At 47.5% G+C, this 10,860-nt stretch overlaps 1 protein-coding gene across 1 annotated transcript; it reads right to left on the bottom strand.

The window, feature by feature from the left end:
• Positions 1-177: 177 nt before the first annotated feature.
• LOC121938943 (regulating synaptic membrane exocytosis protein 2-like) lies at positions 178-10,510 on the bottom strand (the record flags this gene model as incomplete). Its single annotated transcript, XM_042482093.1, has 14 exons — positions 178-361; positions 1,271-1,438; positions 4,222-4,357; positions 4,491-4,559; positions 7,524-7,683; positions 7,880-8,051; positions 8,244-8,374; positions 8,889-8,924; positions 9,025-9,113; positions 9,361-9,404; positions 9,506-9,629; positions 9,809-9,908; positions 10,192-10,311; positions 10,446-10,510. Coding segments are annotated over 14 exons (1,598 nt in total), but the record flags the coding sequence as incomplete, so codon positions are not given.
• Between the last annotated feature and the right edge of the window lie 350 nt (positions 10,511-10,860).

Below are 10,860 nucleotides of genomic sequence, written 5' to 3'. Positions count from 1 at the left end.
ACTGGTTCCCTTTAGAGCAGATCTTGACTCAGACTTTATCTCTGATTCAGGGTTTCATCATTAGCTGTCGAACGTTCAGACGGAGACTAAAGACTGAATTTTTCCGTCAGGCCTCCTGAGCTCTGAACAAACTGAAGAACCAAAACCTGAACATCTGGATCTGCTGCAACCTGCCGATCAGCAGCGTGTGAACATTGCTAGCAGCTGGTTGGCTTTGGACGTGTCACCTGACAGGAAGCTAAGAGACGTACTTCTATCCGGAGCACCTTTGGGCGGGACGATGGGCAGCAGGCGTCCTCGGCGGCTGCAGACCGGCGTTCCTGTTGGACTCGTCTGGGTGGATCCACCTCGAGGGTTCGCCCTGTTGGGAAAAAAAAAAAAACAAGACTCAAACTACCAACCAGACTGCAGCGAGGTGGCACCTACAGGGTCAAAGGTTAGGCTCCATGACGTTAGCTAACAAAAAGCTAATGGCTCAAACTCTGATGGTGCTAAGGGACTTTTTGTTATTTATGTGAAGGGAGGGGGTGGTGCAAAGAAGGGGAGGCATGTCAAACAGTTTTTAAACCCTGAGGAGGGACTGATGTTTTTTACTTTGTCTTTAAAGGAGGGACACAGCGGCTGGACTTTTTTTTCAATTTACCGCCAATTTTTTAAAGAAAACATACGAGGTGTGTTTCTTTCAACATAAACTTTTTTTTTTTAATATTTGGGGATTTTTAAAAAAAACACTTTTTTTTCTCTTTTTAGTTTTTTCTGCAATGTTTTTCTTTAAAATTTCCCTTTCATCAGCCAGGGACGGTGAAAACAAATTTCATGACTTTTCCAAAACATTTTAGGGTATATTTGTTTTTTTAAAACTTGTCCAGGCCTGGAAATTGCGATCTACAAATTCCATGACTTTTCTAGTTTTTTCATGACCATGACCCTTAAAAAGACAAAATATCAAGATCCTCCTCTCGGCCTCGTGCTCAGTTTCACTGATGACAAATGTTAGAAAAGTTTAGACAAACAACCGAAAAAACAAAAATCTACCAAAAACAACCAAAAATACAAAATACAAAAACAATCGGCATCATGCATCCTCAGCATGCTGCGAAATAAAAAAAAACAGCGTCACACAACAAACACATTAATACGAACAACAGGCAGAGCTGTGATGTCACTGAGGGGGTGGGGTTAAAGAACGGGGCGTGGTCAAACAGACGCCATGCTTTTCCCAAACTCTGCGATGGCAGAGCTGCTCTCTGATTGGTCCGAAGGGGATCACCTGGTGGGGATAGGTGAGGGGGGGGCGGAGCGTCTGGACCTGAGGTGGGCGGAGTCAGCTCGGTCGGTGGAGTGAGAGCGCATGTAGACGGGTCGGTCCACCATCGCCCGCTGGTCGGCCGAGCGAGAGCGACTGTAGTAATCCCGCCGGTCCATCCCCCGACTGAACCTGCACATCACCATGACAACCGTCACTATGACAGCCACTGCACCTGTGGGAGGGGTTAGTTAGTCAAGTCACCGTGACGACCGCCGGCTGGTTGCCCCTGTGGAGGCCTGCGAGGCAGGAAAACAGGAAGTTTAAAGCGCTGAAGAATGGAAACCAAACACCAAAGAAGAAGAAATCACCTCCTGGAGTTTGGCACTACATTACCCATCAGGCCTCAGTGAGCAGACACAGCAAAGGATGCTGGGAGAGGAATGAGGGAAGTTTTACGGCCTTCCTCAGTGCAGAGACTCGGGGTCCTTTCATTATGCTAATTTGATGAGATATAGCTTAATGTGACGCACCGTCAGCGTGTGAGGAAAATCGAACACTGACTAAAGATCTATAGATCTGTAGATCTACAGAAACAGGCCTTAACGAAATAAAACTCCTGCTGTGTGTGACGCCAAAACACTGACAATAAAATCGTCCAAACACGTATTCACAGATCTATTGATATAGAGGGGACGTCGCTTCAGACTGACGCTGTGGGACTGAGGATTTCACACTGTCACCTCCTCTCCTCTCGTGTCTCCTCCTCGACTCCTCCGCTCGCATCTCCTGTGGGAGGGACTAAGATACTAGCAAAGGAGGCGAGTGAAGGAAGCTTGGAGTCAGATTAGGATAGTGAAGAGCAGCCTCAGTGACATCATCAGGCTCTGAAAACGTCTCTGCAGGTGGACAGGTGTGTCACCTGAGTCCAGTCTGAACACCAAATGAACCCTGAGCTGTCTGCACTGAGAGACACCTCCAGAGAGGACAGAGGATGGAGGGAGGGAGCTGATCGGGGTCCTCTACGTCTACACACATCTACACTCGTCTACACCTGTCCACACCCATTTACACCTGTCCACACCTGTCTACACCTATCTCCTATCCCAGTGTCCAACAGTCCATCTGGTTACCTGAGCAGCTCCTCGTCGCAGGTATCGGGTTCGTACGGGAAGTCGGGGATGAAGTCCTGACTGCAGAACAGAAACACGTCAGAGAACACGATGACTCAAACCTTACTGACCTTTAACCCCGAACACACCTGCACCTGCTCTTTACCTGGGCAGTCGACACTGACAGAGCGGTGCAGAAGGAGAAGGCATGCTGAATATTTTTTTGAACAAAAAAACCAAACAAACAAAGCATCCCTTTGAAGGAAAAACAATCTGAAATATGTTCTTCAAAAATTAAAAAAAAAGTAGAAAGAGGAAGTAAAACTCATTCAGAATAAATATCCCTGTGTGTTAACTGACGTTTCATAAAGCTGACATCATCCTCTAAATAACACTACATTACCCATAAGCCCCAGTCCTTACCTGTAGTCCTCACAGCTCCCATTCACCATGTGGTTTGTCCAGTGAGTTTGGTTCGGACCATTAAAATATCTTACACACAGAAACACACAGATGTGGGTGAGAATGTCATGACTTTCATCCTGACTGTAACTACTGTACTCTGAGCAGGGCTGGGTATCCTTAAAAATACTACAGTACCAGTACCCTTAACGTAACAGGGTTTCCCACACGTTCATTTATTTATTTGTAATGGGCCGACACAATTAAAACATCCGCCGCCATGAAAAGATGTTCTAATTCCAGATGTGGACCGTTCATTAGGAACATAGCAAATACTGTTTGGTGATTTAAAGGCCGGATCAGACGGAGTAGCCGGACGTCGGGCACAGCGACAGTGAAACTTAACCTGTTGAGTTAATGAACTGTTAAGTTAATTCTGCTAGGTCTAAAAGTTGCATTCACGGTACCGTAAAAACATCCAAATTTAGAGAGGGGACACAGAATGATACAAGGGGACACGCATATATATTTAAAAGAGAAAAAAATGAAAGTTTGCTGCCTTCTCGTAGTGTTTGTCGGTAGGTGAGGGGCTCCGGATCAGACCCCTGCAGGAGGCGATTCAGTTCTATGAGGTACTGACTTATTTTGGTTGAATCCCTGAAGGTCTGGCGCACTGATACCCAGCCCTGACGGTCAGTGCTACTCGGGTTTATCCTGTTTCAGTTTCAGTACCTGTCGTGGGAGTCGAGAGAGTTGGCAACAGACATTCTCCTGAGCGGTCTCCTGAATACACAGAGACAGAGTCAGACAGACCGACTGCAACTAGAACTACGACCAGGACCTGATCTACAACCAGGAAAACCAGCAGAATAACCAGTGCTACAACCATTACGAAACCAGTATAAAACCAGCAGTACAAGAAGCGCTAAAACCAATATCACAATCAAGACTAAAGCCAGAACTACAGCTGAGAGCACAAGCAGCGACATGACCACCGCAAATACAGACGCCAGTACAACCAGTAACAGCGGTGGTACAATACGGGCTCAAGACCACACTATAACCAGTACTGAAGCCAGTGTTGGTGTCACTGGTCCTGGAGCATCACAGGGGCATTCCTATTTAAACAGATTATTTTGTGATTGATTGATCAATCGTTACCTGTCCAGGCTGTACTGGCTGGCGTCAGAGTACGCTCGGCTCAGTTTGGAGCTTCGCAGCAGCCGTACAGCGTCCTCCCGGTACAACGGGTACAGAGGATTACCACTGGCAACCAGAGGTTAGAGGTCAGGGGTCAGTTGTCAGGGCGTTGAAATTAGGGGTCACAAGTTACGTGTTCGGGGTCAAGGAGTAGGGGTTAGGTGTTGGGGACAAAGGTCAGAGGTCAGAGGGGGTGATGAGAGAGTGACGGTGAGTGGTGTGAAATTAGATGACTTACTGCACACAGAAACAGTTCGTTACCTGTGAGGAGGCGGTTGGCTTGGCGACCGTGACCTCATTCTGACCACATCAGATCGAGAGCAGTGATTGGACGACATCACCTGCTCTGGCACTGAGAGGGTGGAGCTGTGGAAATCCCGCCCATTCTGTCTGTGGTCTGGATGGGAAACAAAGCGGGAGTTGAACCATCAACCCCGACACAGGGGCCGTCAGAACTGGCACGAGAAGGTCTGACCAGGCTTTAAAACGAGCTGCAGGGGCTGCAGTGCATGATGGGAGATGCAGTTCACCTGATATCACCCCAATGCCATCTTCACAGTCGTAGTCTGAGAACTCGCTGTCACTGATCCTCTGAGACCCTGCAGAGACACAGAGGACGTTTAAGCCTGTAAGCAGCTCGCCCATAATCCTCTACAGGAAGGTCAACTAATCCGACACACAGAGACTCAATGGGAGACAAGAAACTACAGTCCTCACACGGACATTAAAGGGCCACTTCCTCTTTTCACTTGACCCAAACTCCCCTTAAACCTTTATGAGATCATTGGGAACACCTAAGGGACTACTGACATCCTCCTAACCACAGCTAGAACCTTTCCAGAACAGCTAGAACCTTTCCAGAACTCCTATAGTTGGTCCAAAATGAAAACATGAAATGAAAACAGGCACATTCAGACTCCAAGAAACCTCTCTAAAGATCGCGGGGTACGTCAGAATGATCCCTGAGATCGCACCAACTTCTCAAAGACCCTCAGGACAGCCTCAAAAACAGCTAACCCCCCCCCGAAGAACCTTGGAACATATTTGATGATTTTTGACGACACAAAACACAAAAGATCATTGAGCTACCGCCACAAAGATTTCTACATCCTCACCACCAAGCACTTGTAGAACCCCTGCCAGGCTTCCTGTAATCCCCAAACACCCTTTTAAGGAACCAAAGAACAGCCTTAAAGACAAACACATTTTAGGATTCTCAAAGACTCTTAAACATCCAAGTTCAGTGGTGCACCATCATGAGTCTCCATCACCTTCACAAGGAGTTTTAGTCCCAGACAGCATCAAGCACCTCCAGAACCCCTACCAGGATTCCTGTAACCTCAAACAGCTTCTCAGAGGGACACGTTTCTGATTTTCAGCCAGCTTTGTATCAAACAATGTGGGCAGTATGTGTCAAAGAACCGTGCTAAACTTCCCTCCATCTAACCAGCGCCTGGATGTCTCTGCTGCCCTCACAGTAAAACTCACAGGTGTCGAGTCATCGTGTGGAGTTTAGTGCTTTCTCTCTGCTTTATCGGGTCAAGTAGCACCGATTTCTTTCTGCTGCAGAGACAGACCAGCTTTACTAAAAACTGGGTGAGCCCTGCAGATAGCTGAGGAATGTGAGCACCTTCTGGAGAGCCCAAGAGAACCTTTGTGCTAAGTTGTCCTAAAACAGCCTTGAACTGCAACCCTTTAAAGGAACCCTAGAAACCATCTTAAGATTCACAAGGTTTCTTAACATCGACCCTCACTGGTCCACAGAAGCTCTGCGTGGACACAGACATCAAGCTCCTCAAACACCTTTTTAAGGAACTCTGGAATACCATAAACTTATAGTTTATTTGAAATAAAACAAAACAAAACAATAAATGAGGACACATAAAACATACGTCTCACAAATTTGTGAGAACTTACAGAACCTTTACAAGGATCTGTGGAACCCCAATAAAGAATCTTGAAATCCCATGAAGCTCTCAAAGATCTCGATGACAATTTCAAAACTGGATGAGTGCTGGGACCCTCAGAACTCTTTGGCAACATTAGGTATTTCCCAAACCCCCTCAGGTACTGCTAGAAGGACTTTTGAGGTTTTCCAGGAAACCCTCAAGGAAATTAAGGACTCCTTCATTTACAGCTAGAACACTCAAAGACAACGTCCTACCAGCTCACAGTGGAACCGTCAGAACTCCTGAAACAAAACACCGAAACTGTCCAACTCATCCCACACACACACACACACACACAAATACACACACAGCTGTTATTACCTGAGTTATAGTAAGGACCTTTGTCTGGCAAAGCATCATGGGAGAAAATTAAAAACAAAATCAAGAGAAGAAGAACATGAAAGGAATAAAAAGAAAACAAGACTGAGAACTGAAGACAACAAACAAACAAACAAACACACACACGAGGGCCTGGGTGTGTATTCAGTGTGTATCATCAGTGTGTATGTGTGTGTGTGTGTGTGTCTACTCTGTGTGTCTACCTGTGTGTGTGTGTACTCTGTGTGTGTGTGTGTGTGTGTGTCTACTCTATGTGTGTGTGTGTGTGTGTGTGTGTGTGTGTACTGTGTGTGTGTGTGTGTGTGTGTGTGTGTGTGTGTGTGGGTGTGTGGGTAATGGCCGGATGGGGGCAGGGTGTTGTTGCTGTATCACGTGTGCACAGACGGGATACTCGTGTGTGGGTGTAGGTGCACGCTGGGTAAATAAAGGGGGGGGTGTAACGGGCTAGATGGTGGGCACAAAGAGGTCTCGGAGGGGTTGGGCAATGAAGTCGGTGTCGAAACTGCAACATGGACAAAAACTGGAACGTCACTAAGTATCGCTGGGGTGTGGCAGTTTGGGGTCTCAGCGCGGGCGTGTCGAATTAGTGGGTGACCAGGTGTATCAAATTCAGTGGGTTATGTGTCTGTTACTCTGCGAGTGAACTGCGGACACGATTGTCGTGTGTGTGTGCATTGTACGCGAACTATGAGCCAAGCACTCACATGTTGAGGCCCTGGGTGTCGGCACTATGACCAGTGTTGTGATGTCGGCGTCATTTGTGCAGGTTGTCTGATGTAGGTATATGTGCTGATCAACTTTGTTGTGGGGGAAGTCGCTGATAAGTGAGGGAGGTTGCTGGTGGTTACTCTAGGTGGGATGTGGCTAGTGGTGTCTGTTAGTGCAGGACTCGCGTGACTGGTGTCTGTGTGAGTATGATAGTTAGCCTGGTGGTGTAGATGTGTCTGATCTGTGAGTGTGTGTGTGTGTGTGTGTGTGTACTCTGTGTGTGTACTCTGTGTGTGTGTGTATGTGTACTCTGTGTGTGTGTGTGTACTCTGTGTGTGTGTGTACTCTCTCTGTGTGTGTGTGTGTGTGTGTGTGTGTGTGTGTGTACTCTGTGTGTGTGTGTGTGTGTGTGTGTGTGTGTGTGTGTACTCTGTGTGTGTGTGTGTGTGTGTGTGTACTCTGTGTGTGTGTGTACTCTGTGTGTGTGTGTGTGTGTGTGTGTGTGTACTCTGTGTGTGTGTGTGTGTGTGTGTGTGTGTGTGTGTACTCTGTGTGTGTGTGTCTCACTCTGCAGCCTCCTGCTCGGCGGCGTCTCCTCGGGCTGCAGTCCTCTCCTCTGCAGGTAGGGGGAGGCGTTGGGCAGCGGTGCAGAGGACACGTCATGGAGCTGCAGTTTGTACCAGTGAGGCTGATCGTCCAGCAGGGCCGACTCCATCTCGATCAGGACCTGAACCCATAGGGACAGTGGGACAGACGGGTCAGGAAGGACCAAGGAGTCAAAGGGACAGACAGGTCAGAGTAGTTAGAAAGACAGATGGGACAGACGGGTTTGAGCAGTGCCCTTTCAAAGACAGTAAAATAATATAAAATACGCCTGAAACAGCTGAAACATGTCAGGTTCTACGTTCTTCGAGGGTTCCCACCTCTCCCAGGAACTGGCTCTCCTCCTCGCGTACCCGGGCCTGGTCCCAGACGGTCAGCTCCAACATCCGCTCTCTGAACTCCCTTCGATGGACCGGAGAGTACATGAAGGTCTGGTTCCACCGAGGTTCCACCGATTTCTTCACTGTCTTTGTTCTGCGTTTACTCTTATCACTGTGACAGGAGACAATCAATAGCTAATCACAGGGCAGGACCCAATACCGGCTCCACAGAACCAGACCTGAAATTCTGAAGTTTCTTTTGCAGAACCAGAAACATCATAATGCACAACAATAACATCTTCATGTCGCATGAATCTGAATGTTCTAACTATTACTAAGACCACGAAGCCAGTTCTTCTGGTACCTTCTGTCTGGCAGGAAGTAGATCTTAACATAAGGGTTCCTCGGTCGACCGTCATCTCGGACAGGAAGTTCTTTGGCTCCGAGAACCGTGACGATCAGCTGATGACCGACTTTATCGTACCACAGCTTCACCTGCAAAAATCAAGATGGAAGCATCAATGACAGAACCCTACTCAACTGTAGGAGAACCCCGGAGAACAGCAGAGGGAACAAACAGCCTACAGAACAGCTGAGAACCCTGTGGAACAGTAAGGACTCCCGACAGCCCAGTGGCAGTAACAGAGCAGAGCAGAACAAAGTAGAACTTCGTATAACAGCCGACAGAGCGGTAGCTGTACCCTGTAGAACACCAGCAGAACCCCACAGAACCCATAAATCAGACACTCAACATACCCCACAAAACACATAGAACCCTGTAAAACACCAGCAGAACCCCCAAGAGAAGCAGAGGAACCCCCACAGCACAGAAGAAGAACCACAAAGAACAGATGAATAACCCAAGAGAGCAGAACCCATCTCTACCTCTACTGCATGGGCAGGGCTTTACCTGTACTAACACTAGAACTACGAATCAGTCGAGAGAACCCACAGTTCCAGAGAACAGGTGGAACAGACAGACGTCTCACTCCTCTCTACAGCTAGTTACCTGGATTCTGGGAACCAGAGGACGCCTGTTTCCAGTCTGAAACACACACACATCACCATGGAAACGCCTGTTAACTGACAGCTGATTGGCTGTGGGTGTGCCGTGTGGTCGTGCAGTGCATGTTGGGTAAACTTACAGACACCTGTCCGGACAGGACGCTGGGACTCATGGGAGACGTGACGGAGATGGACGGGCCGACTTTCTGAGAGTCAAAGGAACTGGAACCTGAACAGAATGTAAAAAAAACGTAAAGAGAACAGTCTGCGACTCTTTATAGTTGTCTCTTTACAGAGTCTCTTTGTGGTCGTCTTGTGTTTCTTTGTGGTCGTTTTGTATCTGTTTGTGGTCGTCTTGTGTTTCTTTGTGGTCGTTATGTGTCTCTTTGTGGTATTTTTTGTCTGTTTGTGGTCGTTTTGTGTCTCTTTGTGGTGTTTTTTGTCTCTTTGTGGTTGTTTTGATGTGTTAAACTTACTGGAATCCAGTGGGGCGTGGGAGTCTGTTGCTCTGGAGATGTCTCTGAGGACCCAAAATCACAAACAGTGAATGATGTTAATAGAACGTTCTGACAGAACTTGAGGTTTTTTTGGTGACTTATCCTCCTGTGACCTTTGACCTACCCAAGGGGTCGGGACACCACCAGCTCCACCTGTGGTTCTGGTTTGGACTCCAGGATAATGTTGTAAACTTCATTAAATGTGGCTCCCTGAAGAACCCGACCGTTCCACTCCAGAACCTGGTCACCTGAGAGGAGACACCTGTGAGAACATCTCTGTTCTAAACCTGGCCTCAGGTGTGTGCGTGTGTGTGTGTGTGTGTGTGTGTGTGTGTGTGTGTGCGTGTGTGTGTGTGTGTGTATGTGTGTGTGTGTGTACCTGGCCTCAGGTGTGTGTGTGTGTGTGTGTGTGTGTGTGTGTGTGTACCTGGCCTCAGGTGTCCCACGGTGTCGGCCAGACTTCCTCTCTTCACCTTCGTGATGAACGCACAGAGACGACCGGACTCCGTCATCTTTCCTCCGACCACCTGGAACCACACTGAGGTTAGAACTTCAAACAGAACAACAAGAAGTTGAAGAAGAAGTTGGTCAAAAACAAGAAAAAAGACATAGAAAAAGAAGAGGAAGATGAAGATGAAGAAAAATAAGGTAAGAAGAAAGAGAAAAACAAGTATAGTAAGTAATGAGTAAAAATATGTCAGTAAATTCAAAAGTAGCAGTAGTAGAAGAATGAGAAAAAGAAGAAAGAGAAGAAGAAAGAGAAGAAGAAAAAAGAGAAGAAGAAAAAAGAGAAGAAGAAGACTGCGTCACCTTGAGTCCCAGCAGTGCTCCTGTATCCGCGGGAACCGTCCCGTCCTTCATCCTCTTATTCAGTAGAATTCGACCAATCAGACGCTCTCCATCCTTGGACGGTTGCCATGTGACCGGTTGCTGATGAGTGGTAAACAAATGTGGTTGCTTAGCAACATTACTGAGTAGCTGAGGTGTGAAACTTTGACATGTTCGGATCAGATCAGCTGATCCGGTGACGTGTCAATCAGAGGGGTGATCGGGGCGGGGCTTACCATAGACATGGGTGCAGCCTCGCCGTGCCAGGAACCATGATCCCACCATTGGCTGTCCATGTCTCCTGACAACCAGGAGGACAGAGAAGAGGTCAAAGGTCACATGTTTCAAAACATAACTCTAATTCTGATGACTCAACATGTTGACGTCCCAAAAACGGGCACCCTGAGCTCCAACCACAAACCCAAAAATAAAACAGGAGCCACTCCACCGTTTTCACAGAACTTTACGAACAGGAACAATAAAAGATAACGAACGCTGTCACACAACCTCTGCGCCAAAACGTCCGGGCGCTATTTGAACCGTCAATAAACCAGCAGGCAGTGATCAATGAAACCCCTCTGATCGATTATCAGTTTGTGTTCAGCTGAACGTTCATTTAGAAACGCCACTGTCTCCTGTCTGCAGCAGGTT

The sequence above is a fragment of the Plectropomus leopardus genome, unplaced genomic scaffold (genome assembly GCF_008729295.1).
Source record: "Plectropomus leopardus isolate mb unplaced genomic scaffold, YSFRI_Pleo_2.0 unplaced_scaffold3823, whole genome shotgun sequence".
NCBI classification, from domain to species: Eukaryota; Metazoa; Chordata; class Actinopteri; order Perciformes; family Serranidae; genus Plectropomus; species Plectropomus leopardus.
The sequence above is the reverse complement of the archived record's forward strand: the minus strand, read 5'-3'. Positions and strand labels throughout refer to the sequence as shown.